Here is a 22,589-nt window from a genome sequence, read left to right on the forward strand (position 1 = left end):
AATTATGATACAATATTGTAATGGCTTCTGCCATGCATCAACATTAATAAGCCATAAGTACACAGGGGTCCCAGCTATCCTGGAGCCGCTCCCACATCCCTGCCTACGCTATTCTTCGGGATTGCTCCAGAGCACTTGCTCTGCATTCCCTGATTCATGCAGATGAAAACCAGAAAGATGATTTTTCTGCATAAAATATGCAATTGTCCTTCGTTCACATGTGAGAACATGGGTGCAGAGGTTTCTACCTGAAATAGGAAATCGGTATTTCATGTATGAAAATCGACTTGCATCATTTTCTTCATCATATGTGGAATCTTGTGTCTCCCAGACGTATATCTGTGCACACGTTTTCCTACATGAGTGGGGAATTCTATATATTTTACATATGAAAAGTTGAGCCTACAATTCCCTTCTTGAATCCTGAAATTGTATACATTTCGTATATGAAGATCTCAATGAAATTTTACTGACATGAAGTGTGAAATTAAGATCTGGCAGACCAATATGGAATTGGAATTATCTCTATTTCATAAATGAAATTCTGGGCACCACTGTTTCTTCGTGAAATACTTAATTCCTTGTATTTTTCATGTATAAATCAAGGACTGTCCACCATGAAATAAGGAGTTCTCTATACTTCCTGTATCCAAATCTAGGCATGATTCTCCTTCATGGAAGATGGACTTCTCTATATTTCACATCTGAAGATCAGAATGAACATTTTCCCGTTAGAAATAAAGACATCTATGCATTTCATGCGATCCACTGGTTCTTCAGTCTCTGAAACACCTCTTGGCATTTGTGGCTCTGTGTGTTGCACGCATGTGTGTACTTGTGTCACGTGTTTGTGTGTGTGGGGGGAGTGTGGGGTGTGGTGGGTCTGCACGTGTGTCAGGACTAAGGGAGGTAGGTGCTCAGTGTGAAACAGCAGACATCCTAGGAGAAAGAGCGTGAGCAGTGGAAACTGTCCAGGCACTTAACCTGAGTGTGCCCACCTGAGTTAGGCGGCCGGGAAGTAGGAGTAACTAATGGTCAGGAGGAGCACTTTGGTCCACTTGAAACACTTGCAGGAATAGCTCTGTGCCTCTGGCAAGTGCATCTGCAGGCACACATCCTTAGCTACGTGGGCGCCTGCTCTAAGCCACGGGCCGGGGGAAAGGCCGAGGGCTGACAGACCGTAGGCCAGGGGCTCCAGGCTGGTTGGGCTTGGGGCTGCATCGTGGGGCTTGGACAGCTAGCCGAGGAAAATGCTCTGCCTCTTCCTCAGAGGAGGGCTGCATTCCTGACAACTGCTCAAGCCTAAGGCACAAGTTTAGCCATGACTCTGCAGCAGGTGCACATGGGTGAGGTCGGCGTAAGCCCGCCCCCACCCCGGCCCCCGCCACGCTTCCCCATCCCCCTCCACCGCGCACTCCTCCCCCAAACCCCGCTACCCTGCCCGCCTCCCTCCTACTCCCCCCACCCCCACCCCGTGGCTTGCGGTTTGGATCGGAGGAGAGCAACTCTGTCCCTGAGGTACCCAGGAACCCTGTCTTCCTGAGTGGGTCCCTGAGCACACGGGCGCGCTGCCCCAGGGGCAACTTCAAGCTTGAGGACTGTTGCAGCTTCAGGTGGCCCTGGCTCACCCAGTCGCTGCTCGGGCGCGGCTGCACTGCTAGGCAGGCAAAAGGCTTGCCAGGACACGCCCACTTTGCGCTGGGCCGACATTGGCCCCCTGTCACAGGCTGGCAGAGGGCCCAGGATTCCAAGGGGCGTGTCCCAGGAGCGAACCGCTTTAGACTCCATTTGATTGGTTCTGGGATGAGGTCAGGAGGTCAGGGTGGAGAGTTCAGCCCCTTCCCGTCGCTATAGTAGGCGGGCCTGGTGGCACAGAGTTTTGCGCATGCGTCTCTCCCTTTCGCGGTTCCCTGGCTCTTGCCCAGTAACCCATCGGGAGTAGGACCACGTAGACTGCGGCCGGCGGGCGGCCCGTGAGGGCCATCTGCTGTGCTCTAGCGTCCAGCTTGTTTGCAGCTCCGGGCTTCGGCGAGAATACCATGGAGAGTGAGACGGGGCCAGAGGAAGGCGGCAGTACTCTGGTTTCCTGGATCTTAGTTGTGAGCCCGGGTCTTCATGAGGGAGGTGCCCTGGGGCCTTCCAGTCCGGTGGGGGCGGCAGAGGCGATGCAGGCCGCAGGTGGAGCACCAGGCGAGGAGGCCGCCCTCTTCTGGGTGGAGGCAGTGGAGGAGGGAGAGGTGGCGGGACTCGGGCAGGAGTTCCAGCTGCTGGTGTTGGACGTCATGGAGGAGGTGGAGGTGGTGGCATACGAGGAGCAGGAGCAGGTGTCCACGGAGGAGCATGTCCACGACCATCCAAGGCCCGGAGCCCTGAGTGACCGGCCTGCACTGGAGGCGCTGGCGGCCCTGCAGCTGGAGCTGGAGCCCGTGAATAAGAAAGCCCAAAGGGCGCATGCTCGCCTGAAACATAAGCCCAGTCAGCCGCAGAAGGTGCATCTAGAACACAGAAGCGCCATCATCCAGGGCATCCGTGACTTCTGGGTCGAAGTTGTATCCCTTGGTGTGGTGCTTGTGAGTTTTGTGTTTGTTTGTTTGTTTAAGCCGGGCTATGGCAGGAACAGTTTACAGATCTGGCAGTTCTGGTACCGTATTTACTTTTCTGGATGGTGGGTATTGGTTACCGTCCTGCATATCTGTTCCTGATCGTAGGTGTGATATCCTTGCTGTTCTGGCTAGCCCAAATTGATAGTTAGGCTATACTTTGAGAGGTTCCAATCAGAATTGTCATTAGCACCAGGGTCTCTTCGGAGAGAAGGCTTGTCTGTAATGGGGGAGGGGTGGGAAGTGTAAGTGGTCGTACGGGTTCTAGCTAGGAGTGCTTGTTTTCCCGAAGTTAGCTAACTTTCAAGGGGCTGAGATGAAGCTTATCCGGTTAGGAAGAGAACCTCCTCGTGGTAGGGCATTCATGGGCACAGCCTTGGACCTTGTGCGGCATTCATATAGCCCGCGTGAACCGAAATGTGACGAGTTAACCAGTAGCAAGTTGAAGTCAAACAGGGAGGGCCATTCTACTCTTTAGGCTAGCTTTGTTCTTCCAGCACTTTCACCTCTAGCATCTAGAGGCTCCTTGACCTAAAGCAGTTTATGAACCACCCCCAAATGTCAGTTTTGATGAGCAAGCAAGATGCAGACATGCTTCACTTCATGACCAACTTGGAGGTCAGGCAGGGGACACTGATGATTGTGGAGAGGAGGTGACTGGGGAGGGGAGAGGGCATGGTCTATCCCTAACACAGGAAAGGACAGCTCTTCTGTAAAGAGGTTTCACACCCACCCCACCCCGCACACTTTGTCCTGGCAGGTGGAGGAATTCAGGCATCCCACTCGTCACTGCAAGATCACATTGTCCTTTCGGAGGAATAGGTATTTCCAGAATGAAGTGATTGTCAAGGAGTACCTGATGAAGGTCACTGGTGAGAAGCTGCTCCCTGGATCTTGGGTGGGGGCGGGGGTGGGTAGGGGTGGCGGGCGGTGGCCCGGTGGTTGGGGGCAGAAAAGTCTAGGTTGAATCGAAAAGTGATTTAGGTCTTTCTCCCAAACTGCTTTTCCTGCAGGATACCACGCATCTGGTTCCACTCCAGTTCAGTGGCACCAGGGCTTTGAACGGAAGGCATACAGGCGCAGGCACCACGACAGCAGCGTTAACTTCTTCAACTGGTTCTTTGACCACAGTTTCACAGGATCTGACTGGATTGCTGAGGTGGGGTCCCACGTGGCCACTGGGCCAGAACGGGTGACTTATGTCGGAGTTGTTGGCCATGCACGGGAGGGCTCATGGTCTGGCTAGGCCTGTGCTGACCTTGCTCATTTCCCTGGCAGATCATCATAAGGGATCTGTGGCCCAATCCTTTGCAGTACTATGTGAGGATGAAGGCTGCACCACGAAAGGTACCAGGAGGACGAGAGGTGAGGCGCCCAGGGGCCGAGCACTGGCATAAGTGTTGTCCAGAGACTTGGGTCATTTATTCCACTTGTGAAGACAGTGAGACTCCGTGGAGTACACAGTGACACCAGGGCATGAGGGAATCAGCAAGGGACAGCAAGGGTAGAGAACTGGGGTGAAGAACAGGTTCTAAGTAGAGAAGCTTGAGGTGGATGAAGTGGCCTGGACAGGCCAAAGCCACTGCAGTTTATATCTGAGGCAGCTGCACATCGCTGAACCGTCATTCCATGGCCAACAAGTCCAGCCTCAGGCTTCTCTTAAATTGGGACCCACCTGCTCTTCTTCATGAAGTCCCATTTCCAAAAAGGCCTGTGAGTCTCCTTTGTGCAAGGCGGTTCCCCCAGTGACCCATCATTTGATTCGATTCTGATCACCACACTCGTTTTGGTTTTTAATTTGCGTTTGCATCTTTTTCCTGCCACCCTCATTCTGGGCATACTGACAACTCTGCAGGATTATGGAGAATCCTCTTTTATTTATTTTAACTGGAGGATTATGACTTTACAATACCGTGACAGGTTTTGCTGTACATGGGCCAACATGAATCACCGATAGGGATACACGTGTCCCCCCAAATGCCGAACCCGCCACCCACCGACCTCCCCTGCCTGGCTGTCTGGGTTGCCCCACAACATGACTTTGGTTGCCTTGCTGCACGCGTCAAACTCGCACTGGTCATCTGTTGTGCATAAGCTAATGTAAACGTTTTGGGGCTACTCTCTCACATTGACCCACCGTCACCACCTCCCACTGAGGCCAAAGTCTGTTCTTTATATGTCTGTTACTTCTTTGCTGCCCTGCATGTTGGATGTTCAGCACCACGTACAAGGTCCTCAACTCCATATGTTTGTGTGAACGGACAGTGTTTGTCTTTCTCTTTCTGACTTACTTCATGCGGTATAGTAGGCTCTACGTTCATTCCATCTCATTAGAACTGACATGGACGCGTTCCATGTTAGTGCTGTGTAAGACGCCGCTGTGTATGTGTACTCCAACTTCCTTATCCCTTCATCTGCTGATGGACATGTAGGCTGCTTCCACGTCCTAGCTATTGTAAATAGTTCTACGCTGAAGACTGGGATACCTGTTTTTTACTCTGTGCTTCTAGGGCATGTAAACGTTCACAGACACACCCCCCTGGGAACTGACTTGAAAGAATCAAGCTGTCTTTAGTGTTTCCGGGGAGGGTAAGTGTACATATCTCTGTCTCTCTGTTTTGAAAGGAACCCGATCCCCCCAGCTTTTGAGACACTTAACGATGGCGTGCCCCCCTTCACCTAAAACAGAAAACCGAAGAAGCTGCTTCACGTGAAGACCAATGGCCAGCATAGTTCTCTTGGACGGGAAAGTAGTGAAGAGTGGTCTGGTGCTGAAGTGGATCGACAGTGAAACACCAGTAACCCTGAATTCATTGCAAAGGAAAAATAAAAAGCATCAGCTGCATGTGTGCGTGTATTGTTTGGGCAGGTCCTCAGGACAAACACTTCAGCTGCATGTACGAGTGTCAGTTCACCGCGTGGGAATTACCAGTCTGTGGAGATTCATAGAGGGGGCTAAGTGGTATGTTGGGGTTGTGTCAGGTGGTGACGTTCTTCCTGTGGGGTGGGGTTTGGGGAGGACGGAGAAGGAAGATGAGGGGCCTATTGACTGTGGGTCTGGCAATTTTACAAGCGAAATGTGGCTGTTCGTGGAAAGGGTCTGGTGAACAAGGGCCAGAGATTGAAACAGTGGAACGCAATTCTGTTGGAAGGTGGTGGCCCAGGTATCTTCTCTGTTGCCTATCATCAGACACTTTAATAAGAGTACAGAACAAAGGAAAAGCCTTATCATTGATCTCGCTATGAACCTTGAAGGCCACATGTGTATGAGTGTGTATATGAGTGCACGGTCAGCTTTGCTGAGAGTCTGCTTCCCAGAGCTAGGGTTCCAGGTAACATCTTAGGGCATTGTGTATAAGGTATATGGAGGGGGACTGTGGCCTAGAGAGAAAGTGAGGGGTCCAAGGCAGTGAGGATACTAGTTTCTGGCAAAAGTGACCAGGGGAAAAGAGAAATTGCAAGGAATCAGATAAAGGAAAACAGATCCCATCGTAGATGTTAGAGCTCATGTGAACTCTGTTATTTTTTCCAGGAACTCAGCTTCGGTACAGCGTGTCCAGGGGCAGAAGTGAGGGGAAAGAGGCTGTTAGGGTGAGCCTATGCAGCCATGTGGTCTGTGTCCCATGCTGCTGCTGCTGCTGCTGCTGCTGCAGCTCAGGGGTCAATATCCCTTTTTCCAGGAAGGCTTAAGGTCTTTGCCCAAGGCCCTCTGTCAGGCCAAGCTGTAGAAAAAGCATTTTTTCTCACCAGCCCTCTGGTGACAGTTTCTCTTCCTTTTGGGATGGCTCAGCACAGAATGTTTTCAACCTCAAAGGAGCTGTCCTTCATCTAGGGCTTTGCCACTACTGTGTGGGCCAAGGGCCAGTGGGAACAGCTGGAGCATATGGAGCTCACTGAGGGACTGGTCAGCACTTAGGGTGGTCCTTCTGAAGTAGATGACTGCTTTCTGGAATCGCGTCCACCTCTGGATAGAGCAAAAGACAGACTGGCACAAATGGAGTAGGCAGAGTTCAACGTCTGTCCCCCCACTGTTGTCCTCTCATCCCAGATAGAAGGGCTCCACCGTGGGCATGCCTGAGGGTGATGTCCCACATGAAGTTCTGTCCCACATGAAGTTCTCACTCTACAACTTTTCTCCCTGAAGCAGCATCTCTTTTGAGGGCAAAGGGTAAAGTTCACAGGGTTTCCGGATGTCTTCTTCACGGTGCCCTGCATGAGATCTCCTGCCCAGGGCCAGCTTTTGCATTTGACCATGTACACACCAGCTTTGCCCCTTCTCCAGAGAGGCATCTACGGCGCTAGAAGGCAAGGCTTGGCCGTCTCTGGGTGCTTTCTGAACAAGCAGCCCAGGAGACACTGGAAACATGTCTTCTTACTTTCTGAATCTGTCAAGGTCCAAGAATCCGTGGGGCTCCAGCAGGCTGGTACCTGTCTTCCCAGTCCTAGTGTAAAACAAAACAAAGCAGAAACTATGGTGTGATAACTCGACAGCGGGTGTGAGATGGCATACTGGGGCATGGTATTCGGGACCTTAGACTGGGCTCATTCTAGGGACTGCATGGCATTTACCCACATTCAAAAGTTTCCCTAAGGCATTGCAAAGAAGTTAAAGACAAGAAAAGTTTAGGACAGGGTCCCCCAGTGCCTAATATTTCCTGCCAGTGCTTCAGGACCAGGGTTGGCATTAGCTCTGACCTGTCCTCGAGTGGAGTGCAGAGATAGTCTTCGTTGACTGGATGGTCATCCTCTGGAGACTTGCCGTGACTTGTGTCCCAGGCTCTCTAGGGCTTTCACTTGTGCCCTAAAGTCTAGGTGCTCTTAGAGTTGACTGCACACTTGGATGTGTCGTGTAAGGTTTTCTTCCGCCGAATATCGATGCGTGTGAGACTCGCCGGTTTAGTGATGAATTCACGCGCATTCTGGCTCAACCAGCCTGAGCTGCATTTGCTTCCTGTGCCCTGGATGTGTTCATGTTTTCCTCTGTTTAGAATGAAGACTGGGTGTCTCCATTGTGTTTGCCCATGAATGTGAGTTGATGTTTCTTCCTGTGGGTCTGCCTATGCCTCCTGTCCTCTTTCATGTTGCACCCATGCTTGTGCCATCTTAGATAATTTAAAATAAATTTTTTCATTCATTTGTGTTTTTTAAAAAATATTCTCTCTATATATAATTGTAACTATTTCATTTCTCTTTGGCAAATTTAAAACTGCAAATTTCTCGTTGTATTTGTCATGCCTTATCTTGTATCCAGGAATGATGGATGCTGTTGGTAGATGGTAGAAGGCATGAGAGTGCATGTAGCAGAACCATAAAGGACTGGGAGTGTCGTTCCTACATGGATGGGTGAACCGCTGCTGTTTGGTAATGGTAGGTCAGACACTAAGGGCATTTAATAGCAGCACCATTTATGACTTTGTATGAATAAGCATACATCAATGTACATAGTAAGTGTCCAGTAAATATTTGTTGACTGAGTGAGCTTGTAGGAATAATTAGCAAGTAACAGATTTTGTATGTGTTTGTGGTAGTTGGTGCATATACACATATGTATGGTGCATTACCTGTCTCTCTAGCAAAATATTTCTGTTCTTCACATTAAATTTTTATTTACAGAACTTGAAAGTATTTCTTTGCTTGAAAGATCCTTGTGTGTTGAACACCTATATGCATTTAGTTTCTTTTTTAACCAAAACTACTGAAGGTATGGGTTTCTCTGGTGGCTTAGATGGTAAAGAATCTGCTTGCAATGTGGGAGATTGGGTTCAATCCCTGGTTTGGGAAGACCCTCTGGAGAAGGGGATGGCAACTCAGTTTAGTATTCTTGCCTGGAGACTATCATGGACAGAGGAGCCTGAGGTCTGGCAGGCTACAGTCCATGGGGTTGCAAAGAGTCAGACACAACTGCACAACTCACACACACACATACACACACACACATACACTGAATCAATGAATATATAGAATATGTATATTAAATTATATATGGAGAAGAATTTTGAAAAAATAATCAGTTAACATATATACAAATTATCTTTAAAGTAAAATGATCCATAACATGCACTTTTCTAGAGACATTTAAATATTTTCATGCTTACTCTGGAGAGTGTTCAGAAACTCTTAAACTGGAGTGCAGCTTCCCTTCAAATTTCTCATACAGTAGGGAGATTATAGATCAACAGAACTGGAGGACAAGGGCATTTGAATTTCTGTTGAGTTTATGCTTTGGGGAAACAAGTATATCCTTACTTTTGGAGAATGACAATTTAATACCTAACATTTACTCATCACCTGATAGGTTTCAGGCACTGCGGACATCATTCCCTGCACTCTAGTGGGGCAGTAAGGAAACACGACTGAATAGTTCATGTGTTCTGATAGGTACCAGAAAGGCTGTTTCACCAAGGACTTATATATATTTCCCTAAACTCCCTGTTTAGCTGATATTTCTTGATCATGTTTTTTCTTTGCAAAGTTAGGAGTCGAGATGCCAAACTGAAATTCCATCATGGAAAAGGGAATAAGTCTTACCTGTGTACAGCAGTTCTTAGCCTATAAAATACATCTGAGAATTGCAATTTGTAACCTTACAGACACAGTGAAGGGCCCAAAGAACTGAGAGGATGCAGCCATGTCCAGTGGGGTCAGAAGAAGAAGGAGAATTCAGATCTCCAGTAGACAGTCCAGTGTTTTCTCAGTAAATTACACATCAAACTTGCCCTACAGATGGTTTACAGGTGACTGGTGCTAGGTATCTGAAGAGATGGAAAGCTTTATGGAGTAAACAAGAAAAAACTGAAACAAGTACTGGGACAAAGTGTCAAGGGCATACTCTACAGTCACAGTGATTGCATTATTTTGTTGTAAGTCAGACCACAATTCTCTGGTGATGAATGAGTATCATTCTTTGTTCCTCTGTAGGTAAGGCAGGCCCCAGGAAGCAGTTACTTGCTGAATGGATGTCTTCAGCCCTTCCAGCAATGTGACTGAATTTGTCCTCCTGGGACTCACACAGAATCCAAAGGTGCAGAAAATACTCTTCATTGTTTTTCTGTTCATTTTCTTATTCACTGTTCTGTCCAACCTGCTCATTGTCATCACCATCTCCCTCAACCCTACACTTTCTGCTCCCATGTACTTCTTTCTCACCTACTTGGCTTAGATGCCTCCTTCACCTCAGTCACCACGCCTAAATTGATCATTGACCTGCTGTTCCAGAGGCGAACCATCTCCTGGCGAGGCTGCCTGACTCAGATCTTTTTGGAGCACTTCCTGGTAGCATCAGAGGTCATCGTCCTCACTGTCATGGCCTATGACTGCTATGTGGCCATCTGCAAGCCTCTGCATTACATGACCATCATGTGACAGGGGCTCTGCCAGGTCCTGGTGGTGGTGGCCTGGATAGGGGGCATCCTGCATGCCTCAGTGCAGATTCTCTTCACCACGGATTTGACCTTCTGTGGTCCCAATGTCATTGACCACTTCATGTGTGATTTCTTCTCACTGTTGGAACTCACCTGCAGCGACACCTACAGGCTGGGAATGGTGGTGGCAGCCAACAGTGGGGGCATGTGCTTGCTCATTTTTTCCATGCTGCTCGTTTCCTACATAGTCATCCTGAGCTCCCTGAGATCCCACAGCTCTGAAGGATGACGCAGAACCCTCTCTACATGCGGCGCCCACTTTACAGTAGTGGTGCTCTTTTTCGTGCGTTGTGTGTTCACCTACGTGCGTCCTGTGGCCACTTACCCTGTGGACAAGTGGGTGACTATGTTCTCTGCAATCCTCACTCCCATATTGAATCCTATCATTTACATAGTGAGAAACGTGGAGGTGAAAAAAGCCATGAGGAATCTGTTGAAGAGAAGATTAGGTTGTTCAGAATGCCAATAAAGTGATGATTTATATACATAGGGATGATTAAGTGTGAATACTCAGTTGCTAAGTCATGTCAGACTCTTTGTGCCCTCATAGACTGTTACCAGCCAGACTTCCCTGTCCATGGGATTTCCAGGCAAGAATACTGGAGAGGGTTGCCATTTCCTTCATCAGGAGATCTGATGTTTAAACCCAGGGATTAAACTAGCATCTTCTGCACTGGCAGGCAGATTCTTTACCATTGAGCCACCAGGAAAGTCCATGTTGTTTTTGTTGTTCAGTCATTAAGTTGAGTCTGCTCTTTGCCATCTCATGGACGGTAGCATACCAGGCTCCTCTGTCCTCCACTATCTCCTGGATTTTCTCAGATTCATGTCCATTGAGTCAGTGATGCAATCTAACCATCTTATCTTCTGCTGCCTCTTTTCTCCTTTTGCCTTCAATCTTTCCTATCATCAGGGTCTTTTCCAATGAGTTGATCCTTTCTATCAGATTGCCAAAGTCCTGGAGCTTCAGCTACAGCATCAGTTCTTCCAGTTAATATTTAGGGTTGATTTCCTGTATGATTGATTTCATTGATCTCCATGCAGTCCAAGGGAGTCTCAAGAGTCTTCTCCAACACCACAGTTCCAAAGCACAGATTCTTCGGCACGCAGTCTTCTTTATGCTCACATCTGTACATGAGTACTGGAAACACCACAGCTTTGGCCATATGGACATTTGTTTGCAAAGTGAAATCTCTGTTTTTTAATATGTTGTAGGTATATCATAGCTTTCCTTCTAGGGAGCAATTGTCTTTTAATTTCATGGCTGCAGTCAAATTCTACAATGAATCAATCTGATTGTGATATTGACCATATGGTGTTGTCCATATCTAGAGTCATCTCTTGGGTCATTTAAAAGGATGTTTGCTATTGCCAGTGTATTTTCTTGACAAAACTCTGCTAGCCTTTGCCCTTTTTAATTTTGTACTCCAAGACCAAACTTGCCTGTCATTTTGAATATCTTCTGACTTTATACCTTTGCATTCCAATCCCCTATGATAAAAAGGATATCTTTTTTTGGTATTAGACCTAGAAGGTCTTGTAGGTCTTCACAGAACCAATCAACTTCACCTTCTTCAGCTTCAGTAGTTGGGACATAAACTTGCAGTACAATAATGTTGAATGGTTTGCCTTGGAAGCAAACTAAGATGATTCTGTTTTAGAGATTGCCCAAATACTGCATTTCTTACTCTTTTTTCTAACTCTGAGGGCTACTCCATTTCTTCTAAGATTCTTGTCCACAGTAGTAGACACAATGGTCATCTCAATTAAATTCAAGTCCCTTTTAGTTCATTGATTCCTAAGATGTCTATGTTCAATCTTGCCATCTCCTGCTTGACCATATCCAATTAACCTTGAACCATGGACCTAACATTCCAGGTTTCTATGTGATATTTTTCCTTACAGCATCGGGCTTTACTTTAACCACCAGATGCATCCACAATTGAGTGTCATTTCTGCTTTGGCCCAGCCGATTCACTCTTCCTGAAGCTATTAGTAATTGCCCTCCATGCTTCCCCAGTAGCATATTGGATACCTCCTGACCAGGGGGCTCATCTTCTAGTGTCATATCTTTTTGCCTTTTCATACCATTCATGGGGTTCCCCTTGGTAGGTTGCCATTTCTTCCTCCAGTGGACCACATTTTGTCAGAACACTTCACTATGATCCATCCGTCTTGGGTGGCCCTGCATGGCATGGCTTATAGCTCACTTATAGCTTCATTGAGTTGCGCAAACTGCTTTGTTAAGACAAGGCTGTGATCCACGAAGGGACTGAATAAGACTATAACTACTTTATTAAATTGTCACTATCTCTGTCATGAAATCTATTATATGAATATAATACTCATTCAAGAAGAAACTTTCATATGATATTACCCTGTTTTATTAATTACAGTGTCCTCAGTCATAGCATATTTTGTGTATATAGGTAGTAGTACCCAATTTAATAATTGAATAAATATTTAAACACTATATCTGAATTGGTGGTAAACTTTTATATATAGACCAAATATGAAGGCAGAGTATATTGAGTACTAAATAAAAAAGGAGAAAAACTTAGAATGACAAGTACAAACATACATGATAAATTCATCTTTGCTGAAGCAAAACAGCTAGTCTGGTACTTAGTTCTTAACTGTAAATAATCTGAACATAGTTATAAAATATTTTTTCTTCTATCACTGTCACATCTTCAGTTCAGTTCAGTCACTTAGTCATGTTCAACTCTTTGTGACCCCATGGACTGCAGCATGCCAGGCTTCCCTAATCAACACCAACACCCAGAGCCTGTTCAAAATCATATACATTGAGTTGGTGATGCCATCCAACCATCTCATTCATAACTTACAGACCTTAGTCAGTGATACGGTTTAGTAGTGTTTTTACACAGGTGGCTGTGACAACCGTTGCACTAAGTGCAGACAGCTGCAACGACAGGCACGCTAAGTGGGGTTGAGAGGAGCCACCTCACGTCCGAGGTCAGGGGCAGAAGCTGGGAGGACCCCATGCCTGAAGGGCAGTGGCCAAGAGGAGTTGCCCCACGTCCGAGGTCAGGGGCAGCGGCCGAGAGTACCAGACTACGACAGCGCAGGAACGGCTGAGAGAAGCTATCCCACGTCGGAGGTTGGGGGGGTGCGGCTGAGAGGAGATACCCAGCGTCTGAGGTCAGGGGTGGTGACAAGAGGAGTTACCCCACGTCTGAGGTCAGGGGCAGTGGCTGGGAGGAGCTACCCCATGCCCCTAAGCCCGAGGCCTGGGGCGGCGGCCAGGAGGATCAACCCCACATCCAAGGAGCCATGGCTGTGTGGGCACAGGACGGCCTAGAGGAGCTATCCCATGTTGAAGGTCAGGAAGGGCGGCGGTGAGGAGATACCCCTTGTCCAAGGTAAGGAGCAATGGTTGCGCTTTGCTGGAGTACCGTGAAGAGATATCCCACGCCCAAGGTAAGAGAAACCCACGATGGTAGGTGTTGCAAGAGGGCATCAGAGGGCCAACACACTGAAACCATACTCACAGAAAACTAGTCAATCTAATCACACTAGGACCACAGCCTAGTCAGTCTAACTCAATGAAACTAAGCCATGCCCGTGGGGCAATCCAAGATGGGCGGGTCATGGTGGAGAGATCTGACAGAATGTGGTCCATGGAGAAGGGAATGGCAAACCACTTCAGTATTCTTGCCTTGAGAACCCCATGGACAGTATGAAAAGGCAAAATGATAGGATACTGAAAGGGGAACTCCCCAGGTCAGTAGGTGCCCAATATGCTACTGGAGATCAGTGGAGAAATAACTCCAAAAAGAATGAAGGGATGGAGTCAAAGCAAAACGAATACCTAGCTGTGGATGTGACTGGTGATAGAAGCAAGGTCCAATGCTGTAAAGAGCAATATTGCATAGGAACCTGGAATGTCAGGTCCATGAATCAAGGCAAATTGGAAGTGCTCAAACAAGAGATGGCAAGAGTGAACATTGACATTCTAGGAATCAGTGAACTGAAATGGACTAGAATGGGTGAATTTAATTCAGATGACCATTATATCTACTACTGCAGGCAGGAATCCCTCAGAAGAAATGGAGTAGCCATCATGGTCAACAGAAGAGTCCAAAATGCCGTACTTGGATGTAATCTCAAAAACGACAGAATGATCTCTGTTCATTTCCAAGGAAAACCATTCAATATCACAGTAATCCAAGTCTATGCCCCAACCAGTAACGTTGAAGAAGCTGAAGTTGAACGGTTCTATGAAGACCTACAAGACCTTTTAGAACTAACACCCAAAAAAGATGTCCTTTTCATTATAGGGGACTGGAATGCAAAAGTAGGAAGTCAAGAAAACCTGGAATAACAGGCAAATTTGGCCTTGGAATACAGAATGAAGAAGGGCAAAGACTAATAGAGTTTTGCCAAGAAAAGGCACTGGTCATAACAAACACCCTCTTCCAACAACACAAGAGAAGACTACACAAGGACATCACCAGATGGTCAACACCGAAATCAGATTGATTATATTCTTTGCAGCCAAAGATGGAGAAGCTCTATACAGTCAGCAAAAACAAGACCAGGAGCTGACTGTGGCTCAGACCATGAATTCCTTATTGCCAAATTCAGACTTAAATTGAAGAAAGTAGGGAAAACCACTAGACCATTCAGGTATGATCTAAATCAAATCCCTTATGATTATACAGTGGAAGTGAGAAATAGATTTAAGGGCCTAGATCTGATAGAGTGCCTGATGAACTATGGAATGAGGTTCTTGATATTGCACGGGAGACAGGGATCAAGACCATCCCCATGGAAAAGAAATGCATAAAAGCAAAATTGCTGTCTGGGGAGGCCTTACAAATAGCTGTGAAAAGAAGAAAAGCGAAAAGCAAAGGAGAAAAGGAAAGATTAAACATCTGAATGCAGAATTCCAAAGAATAGCAAGAAGAGATAAGAAAGCCTTCTTCAGCGATCAGTGCAAAGAAATAGAGGAAAACAACAGAATGGGAAAGACTAGAGAACTCTTCAAGAAAATCAGAGATACCAAAGGAACATTTCATGCAAAGATGGGCTTGATAAACGTCAGAAATGGTATGGACCTAACAGAAGCAGAAGATATTAAGAAGAGATGGCAAGAATACACAGAAGAACTGTACAAAAAAGATCTTCACGACCCAGATAATCATGATGGTGTGATCACTGACATAGGGCCAGACATCCTGGAATGTGAAGTCAAGTGGGCCTTAGAAAGCATCACTATGATCAAAGTTAGTGGAGGTGATGGAATTTCAGATGAGCTATTCCAAATCCTGAAAGATGATGCTGTGAAAGTGCTGCACTCAATATGCCAGCAAATTTGGAAAACTCAGCAGTGGCCACAGGACTGGAAAATGTCACTTTTCATTCCAATCCCAAAGAAAGGCAATGCCAAAGAATGCTCAAACTACCACACAATTGCACTCATCTCACATGCTAGTAAAGTAATGCTCAAAAGTCTCCAAGCCAGGCTTCAACAATATGTGAACCATGAACTTCCTGATGTTCAAGCTGGTTTTAGAAAAATCAGAGGAACCAGAGATCAAATTGCCAACATCTTCTGGATCATGGAAAAAGCAAGAGAGTTCCAGAAAAGCATCTATTTCTGCTTTATTGACTATGCCAAAGCCTTTGACTGTGTGGATCACAATAAACTGGGAAATTCTTCAAGAGATGGGAATACCAGGCCACCTGACCTGCCTCTCGAGAAATTTGTATGCAGATCAGGAAGCAACAGTTAGAACTGGACATGGAACAACAGACTGATTCCAAATAGGAATAGGAGTACGTCAATGCTGTATATTGTCACCCTGCTTGTTTGACTTACATGCAGAGTACATCATGATAAACGCTGGACTGGAAGAAAGACAAGCTGGAATCAAGGTTTCTGGGAGAAATATCAATAACCTCAGATATGCAGATGACACCACCCTTATGGCAGAAAGTGAAGAGGAACTAAAGAGCCTCTTGATGAAAGTGAAAGTGGAGAGTGAAAGAGTTGGCTTAAAGCTCAACATTCAGAAAACGCAGATCATGGCCTCTGGTCCCATCACTTCATGGGAAATAGATGGGAAAACAGTGGAAGCAGTGTCAGACTTTATTTTTCCGGGCTCCAAAATCACTGCAGATGGTGACTGCAGCCATGAAATTAAAAGACGCTTACTTCTTGGAAGGAAAGTTATGACCAACCTGGATAGCATATTGAAAAGCAGAAACATTACTTTGCCAACAATGGTCCGTCTAGTCAAGGCTATGGTTTTTCCTGTGGTCTTGTATGGATGTGAGAGTTGGACTGTAAAGAAGGCTGAGCGCTGAAGAATTGATGCTTTTGAACTTAGTGTTGGAGATGACTCTTGAGAGTCCCTTGGACTGCAAAGAGATCCAACCAGTCCATTCTGAAGGAGATCAGCCCTGGGATTTCTTTGGAAGGAATGATGCTAAAGCTGAAACTCCAGAACTTTGGCCACCTCATGCGAAGAGTTGACTCATTGGAAAAGACTGATTGGGGGCAGGAGGAGAAGAAGACGACAGAGGCTGAGATGGTTAGATGGCATCACTGACTTGATGGATGTGAGTCTGAGTGAACTCTTGGAGTTGGTGATGGACAGGGAGGCCTGGCACGCTGCAATTTATGGGGTCGAAGAGTCGGACACGACTGAGCTACTAATATGATCTGATCTTATCTTACACAGAGGATGAGATGGTTGTATTCCATCACGGACTCAATGGACATGAATCTGAGCAAGTTCTGGAGACAGTGAATGACAGGGAAGCCTGGCATGCTGCAGTCCATGAGATCACAAAGAGTTGGACACGACTGAGAGACTGAACTGGACTGAACTGAAGCTGGAGATTATGAGGGAGACATTGCATGCACAGGTCACAAAGAATCGAACACAACTGAGCGATTGAACAACAACATAATTTTTAAATTTAGTGGAAAAATCCCGGTGTACTTAATTGAGCAAAAATCAGTTTTGGACAGATTCCAGTTCTAAGATTTAATGATATATGTAGTTAGAAATGAATAAATGTACAGTGATCTTCATCTCTATTGGGGCAAAAAGATGATACCCTTTTAAGAAATGTTATAAAATTTGGGGGAGGTCCTTCATTAGCCTTAAAGCAATGCATAAAAGAAACAAAGTAAAACACAATAATGTCCCCCAAAATTTCAAGTCATCTAGTCTGGCCACACCAACATGACAGCATGAGAAAAACTAAGCAACTGAATGGTATTTTCTATTTTGGAGTTAGTAGGAAAAGCAGTTACTAAAATAAATTTCCCTGGGGAATAATATACAGTGTAAATAATAACAGTTTTCTGAATAATCAGAGACTCCATGGAGAAAATGGAGACATAGTTAAATGAAATAAAATATTTCTACAAATAATAATGCAGTCTGTCACATTATCTTGTCATCATGGATGAAAGATGAATTCAGAGTAACTTAAAAAGTCTTCAGTCACACAGACGCCTCCACATCACATCACATCAAGCCTCCAAATGGTGACAAAAACACCTGATATTGGGAATTGGGCTTTGCAACTGTGCAACTTTATTATGTAAAACATTAAATTATTTTTAAATAAATAAAGCTTTGATTCCAATTCTGGTTTTATCATTTAACATATGTGACTTTTGGGAAATTAATGAGATGGAGTAAGCCTCAGTAAAAGATGGAGGTTTCTGTCTTATTAGAGTAAATGTTGAAAGTGATACATTAAACTGTAGCACAGGAAAGTTACAATCAGAACAAAGATTGAAAGACAATCAATAGTTTCGGCTGCTTCAGGATAACAAACTGTTAGAAGCTGGAACAAAGGTAGACCTAACTCTCAGGAGGCTGCTGCAGAGGCCAGGATGGAGCTGGGGCAGGAATGATAAAATCAGGGATACATTCTGAAAGTAGAGACAACTCAATTTGCCAAAGGCATGAGTGAGTCATAGGAAATCAATGAGGGAGTGAAGAACACTGTGAGATTTATTGTCTGAGCAATGGCATTGAAGTGGGTACAACTTAACAAGACAGAGAACACTTTTACATGGTGGAAATTTTAATTATGTATCATATATACCAAATTGATATTCAAATGCAAATGTCCAAAATTGGAGATATGGCATGCAAAAATTTGAAAATAAGGGTAGATGTCAGAGCTAGAGACATGGCATTTGATAACATCAGCATTCATAGGTCAGGAAATGGGAACATCCAAGTAAAGAGCCACTGAAAGACATCTCAGTGATTTATTGTATGATCCAAGCCAATGATCTTCTGTTCACAGTTCTATCTATTCACGCTTGATGTGTCAATTCCTTTGTGCTTCAATAATTTTGCCTTTGTGACTGCATAATGGTACATATTTCCATATAATTACCTTTCCATCTTTATTTGTTCTATCACTATTTCTTTAAATCTGAACTAAATTCTCTGATTTCTGTTTGATGGATATATTCCTACCTTACTATTACTTAGTAACTTACTTAATAGTACTTAGTAACCCTTAGTATTTTGCCAATATTTTTATAATAACTGTTTTTCCATTGGACTGGAATTTTTTGATGCATCTTTATATGTTATATCACTGGGGACAGGGAACTAGGCCTTTTTGAACTCGGTCATCACAATGTATGTGCCACATTGGACATAAACTGGTACATTATAGTCATGGTTTGTGCTTTCCAGTTGGGGCTAGTGGTAAAGAGCCTACCCGCAAATGCAGGAGACAAGAGACACAAGTGTGATCCTTGGTGAGAAAAATTCCCTGGAGAACATAAAACCCACTCTAGTATTCTTGCTGGAGGATCCCAAGGACAGAGGAGCCTGGTAGCTACAGTCCATAGGGTCACAAAGACCTAGACATGACTAGAACGACTTAGCCCCATACATTGTTTTAATTGATTGGATAAAGGAAAAGATTAACTAACAATGCATTAAAAATTCCCTCCTCTTCTTTTGTAACTTATCTGGTTCTAATACATGACTTCAGCTCCTATACAGACAAGACAGAATCAAGGAACCGTGTAACTTATTTCATCCTATTGGGCTTCACACAAAATCCACAGGAGCAGAAAGTCTTTATTCAATTATCTGTCTAATATCAGAAACAAAGCTAATGTTCACATCTGCATTCTTCAAAATCCAAATTTGATACTCTTTCAACCATTTGAAAGATATCAGAGAAAAGATATTTCAGCAGAACCTCTTTCATATTACAGAAATTTAAAACTTATCTTTTCTAAATACATATTCATAAAAGTTGTTTTTATGTTTAAAAGTATAAGAAGTTGTTTTTAAGACAGCTATGACTTACTAGTATCAAGGGTGATGTGGACTGTTATATAGAAAGAAGCATATTACTATATAAGTGTTAGAATTTTGGCTTACATTTAGTTCCTTGAATTTGCAATCCTCTTTGAAAACTATTTTAGTACATTATTTACAAGGAATAATAAAAACCAGATAAAAATCAATACTCCACAGTTAATGAAAGAAAGCATTTCTCAGCTAACTTACATAACTTTGAAGGCTTTGTTGTGAATTAATTTTCGCTTTTTTAAAAAATGAAATGTGCTTCTAAAATATGAATGTGTATATATGTCACAGAAGTGTGTATAATTCCATTTTTGACAGAAAGGCCCAGCCTCTGATTTCAAGGGTACCATATATTTATTTTTCACTTGGGGAGTTATTGCTTTACAATGTTGTGTTAATTTCTGCTCTACAACAGTAGAGTATACACACACACATACACACACACACACACACATATATATATATGCATTCCCTCTCGAGCCTCCTTCCCACCTCCACTTCCCACCCCTCTAAATCATCCCAGAGCACTGAGCTGAGCTCCCTGTGTGCTACAGCTTTTCATTTTATTGTTGTTTAATGGCTATGTTGTGCCCGAGTCTTTGCAATCCCATGGACTATAGCATGCCAGGCTCTTTTGCCCTCCACTGTCTCCAAGAGTTTGCTCAAATCTGTGCCCATTGAGTCGCAATGCTACCTAACCATTGCATCCTCTGTCACCCCCTTCTTCTTTTCCCTTCAGTCTTTCCCAGCTTCCCACTGGCTATCTGTTTTACACAGAATAGTATATTATTTAAGAAATTAATGGACTCCATGATAGAAAAATATTCAAAAAGTGTATTATTAGGAATACATGATGGAGAGCAACAAAACCACTTTTGGAAACAGGAGATGTGAGTTGTATTTTACAGTATGCAACATTATACTCTAGAGCCCTAAAGAGCTCTCCCTATTTCTGTAAGTAGTTTACTTAGGTAAACTGCAAGTTGTTTCCAAGTTCTGCCTTTCTACCCAAGCTAATATGTTTATTGTCATAAATATTGTTATTTTTGCTTCTACTTCAATTAGAAGCAACACTGGAAGGCTTATGATACCACAGCCTACCTCCCAGAACTTTTCATTCCTCCTAAACAGCATAGGTGATGTCCTTCTGGGATGAAAGTTCCTTCGGTGGACTAATACAACATGAGCTCCCTCTGGACTGCTTTGCTATCCTGAGAACATGTTTCTCCACCTCTTGAAGTTCATGAATCTGCTCATAAAAATGTTTTGATACATACCTGGGTTTTTTTGTGAAATTAGTCCCTAAAACTATCAAACATCAAAACAGACCTCAACTACTTTCTGATCAGCTGTGAAATGATCCATACATTTTTGTTTTTCTGCTTTCTTTCTGGTTTGCCTTTCAAGTGGAGAATCTATGTTACTGTCTCTCCAGGACTTATAAACCACCTTAGATTTGTATTCTAGAAAGAGACTGCCTGGCATAGCTCCAGAATTCTTCTTTGAAAAACACCAATACAGTATACTAATGCATATATATGGAATTCAGAAAGATGGTAATGATAACCCTGTATGCAGGACAGCAAAAGAGGCACAGATGTATAGAAGTCTTTTGGACTCTGTGGGAGAGGGCGAGGGTGGGATGATATGAGAGAATGGCATTGAAACATGTAAATTATCATATATGAAATGAATCATCAATCCAGATTCGATGCATGAGACAGAGTGCTCGGGGCTGGTGCACTGGATGATCCTAAGGGTTAGAATGGGGAGGGAGATGGGAGGGGGTTCAGGATGGGGAACACATGTACACCTGTGGCGGGTTCATGACAATGTATGGCAAAACCAATGCAATATTGTAAAGTTAAAAAAAGAACAAGAAAATTATTTTCAGGGACAACCTTCACTGCTTTACATCTAAATCTTCTCTCTTTCCCTTTTATGCTTCTCTAAAGCCTTGGGGAACTGGATTAGAGAGATTGAGGGGTTCTCAAGCAATCTCTCTACCCTGCACTGTAGCTATTAAAGTCAAGGATGGAGGAACATTGAATGGGCCATGGTTGAATGGATTTCAGTCTTTCATGAAGCTGGGGGTGGTGACTTTGTCAGTACATGCTAATTCTGTGATTTGGCTCTTTCACTCCACTGTTGAAAAGAGCAAGTTCAAGACAATTCCATGATGATACTTTTGCAAAATTCATATCCCCCAGAGTTCTTTAGACAGGTTACAATCCTCATTGAAACTGTTTTGGCATCTGCTATCACAGATACTATTGCAGAGCTATAATTTTACAGTGTCCAATCAGATTAGGTTTGGTCATGTGTTTTCAGTTTTCTTAAACTGTGTTCCTTCATGACACATTCTTCTCACAGTGATCACAATCACTGGAATCAGTCTAGAGTTGTCTACAATTTATTTTTCTTCTTATTAAAGACAGCATATTTGAATATCTTGAAGTAGCTGTGATTTCACATAAAAATATTTCTGAATTGAATTTATTTGCCAAATAATTTTTATATCAGTTTTATTTATTTTATTGATAACACCACCCTTATGGCAGAAAGTGAAGAAGAACTAAGAAGCCTCTTGATGAAAGTGAAAGAGGAGAGTGAAAACGTTGGCTTAAAGCTCAACATTCAGAAAACGAAGATCATGGCATCTGGTCCCATTACTTCATGGCAAATAGATGGGGAAACAATGGCTGACTTAATTTTTCTGGGCTCCAAAATCACTGCAGATGGTGACTGCAGCCATGAAATTAAAAGATGCTTACTCCTTGGAAGGAAAGTTATAACCAACCTACACAGCATATTGAAAAGCAGAGACATTACTTTGCCAACAAAGGTCCTTCTAGTCAAGGTTATGGTTTTTCCTGTAGTCATGTATCGATGTGAGAGTTGGACTCTAAAGAAAGCTGAGCGCCAAAGAATTGATGCTTTTGAAGTGTGGTGTTGGAGAAGACTCTTGAGAGTCCCTTGGACTGCAAGGAGGTCCAATCAGTCCATCCTAAAGGAGATCAATCCTGGGTGTTCATTGGGAGGACTGATGTTGAAGCTGAAACTCCGATACTTTGGCCACCAGATGTGAAGTGCTGACTGATTTGAAAAGACCCTGATAGTGGGAAACATTGAGGGCAGGAGGAGAAGGGGACGACAGAGGATGAGATGGTTGGATGGCATCACGGACTCAATGGACATGGGTTTGAGTGGATTATGGAAGTTGGTGATAG

The 22,589-nt window shown here is 44.2% G+C and overlaps 1 protein-coding gene and 2 pseudogenes across 1 annotated transcript; 2 read left to right on the forward strand and 1 right to left on the reverse strand.

Annotated features, from left to right (window-relative positions):
• Positions 1 to 22,589, reverse strand: part of LOC133243812 (testis-specific Y-encoded protein 1-like) — a 505,577-nt pseudogene that overhangs the window by 89,477 nt on the left and 393,511 nt on the right.
• On the forward strand, positions 1,891 to 5,445 carry LOC133243890 (testis-specific Y-encoded protein 3-like). Its single transcript, XM_061410620.1, has 6 exons — positions 1,891 to 2,549; positions 3,141 to 3,218; positions 3,361 to 3,472; positions 3,614 to 3,759; positions 3,879 to 3,965; positions 5,226 to 5,445. Exons 1-6 carry the CDS (start codon positions 2,040 to 2,042, stop codon positions 5,247 to 5,249), a joined length of 957 nt encoding a protein of 318 aa, XP_061266604.1. The 5' UTR covers positions 1,891 to 2,039; the 3' UTR covers positions 5,250 to 5,445.
• Positions 9,553 to 10,490, forward strand: LOC133243861 (olfactory receptor 4C3D-like; annotated as a pseudogene).

This window comes from Bos javanicus, chromosome Y (genome assembly GCF_032452875.1).
Source record: "Bos javanicus breed banteng chromosome Y, ARS-OSU_banteng_1.0, whole genome shotgun sequence".
Lineage (NCBI taxonomy): Eukaryota > Metazoa > Chordata > Mammalia > Artiodactyla > Bovidae > Bos > Bos javanicus.

Bases quoted from the DNA above. Each gene is read 5' to 3' on its own strand.
- LOC133243890 (XM_061410620.1), top strand. From the start codon at position 2,040: ATGGAGAGTGAGACGGGGCCAGAGGAAGGCGGCAGTACTCTGGTTTCC. The intron at 2,550-3,140 runs GTATCCCTTGGT...GACCTAAAGCAG, and splicing joins GTGACTTCTGGGTCGAAGTT to TTTATGAACCACCCCCAAAT. The intron at 3,760-3,878 runs GTGGGGTCCCAC...TTTCCCTGGCAG, and splicing joins GATCTGACTGGATTGCTGAG to ATCATCATAAGGGATCTGTG.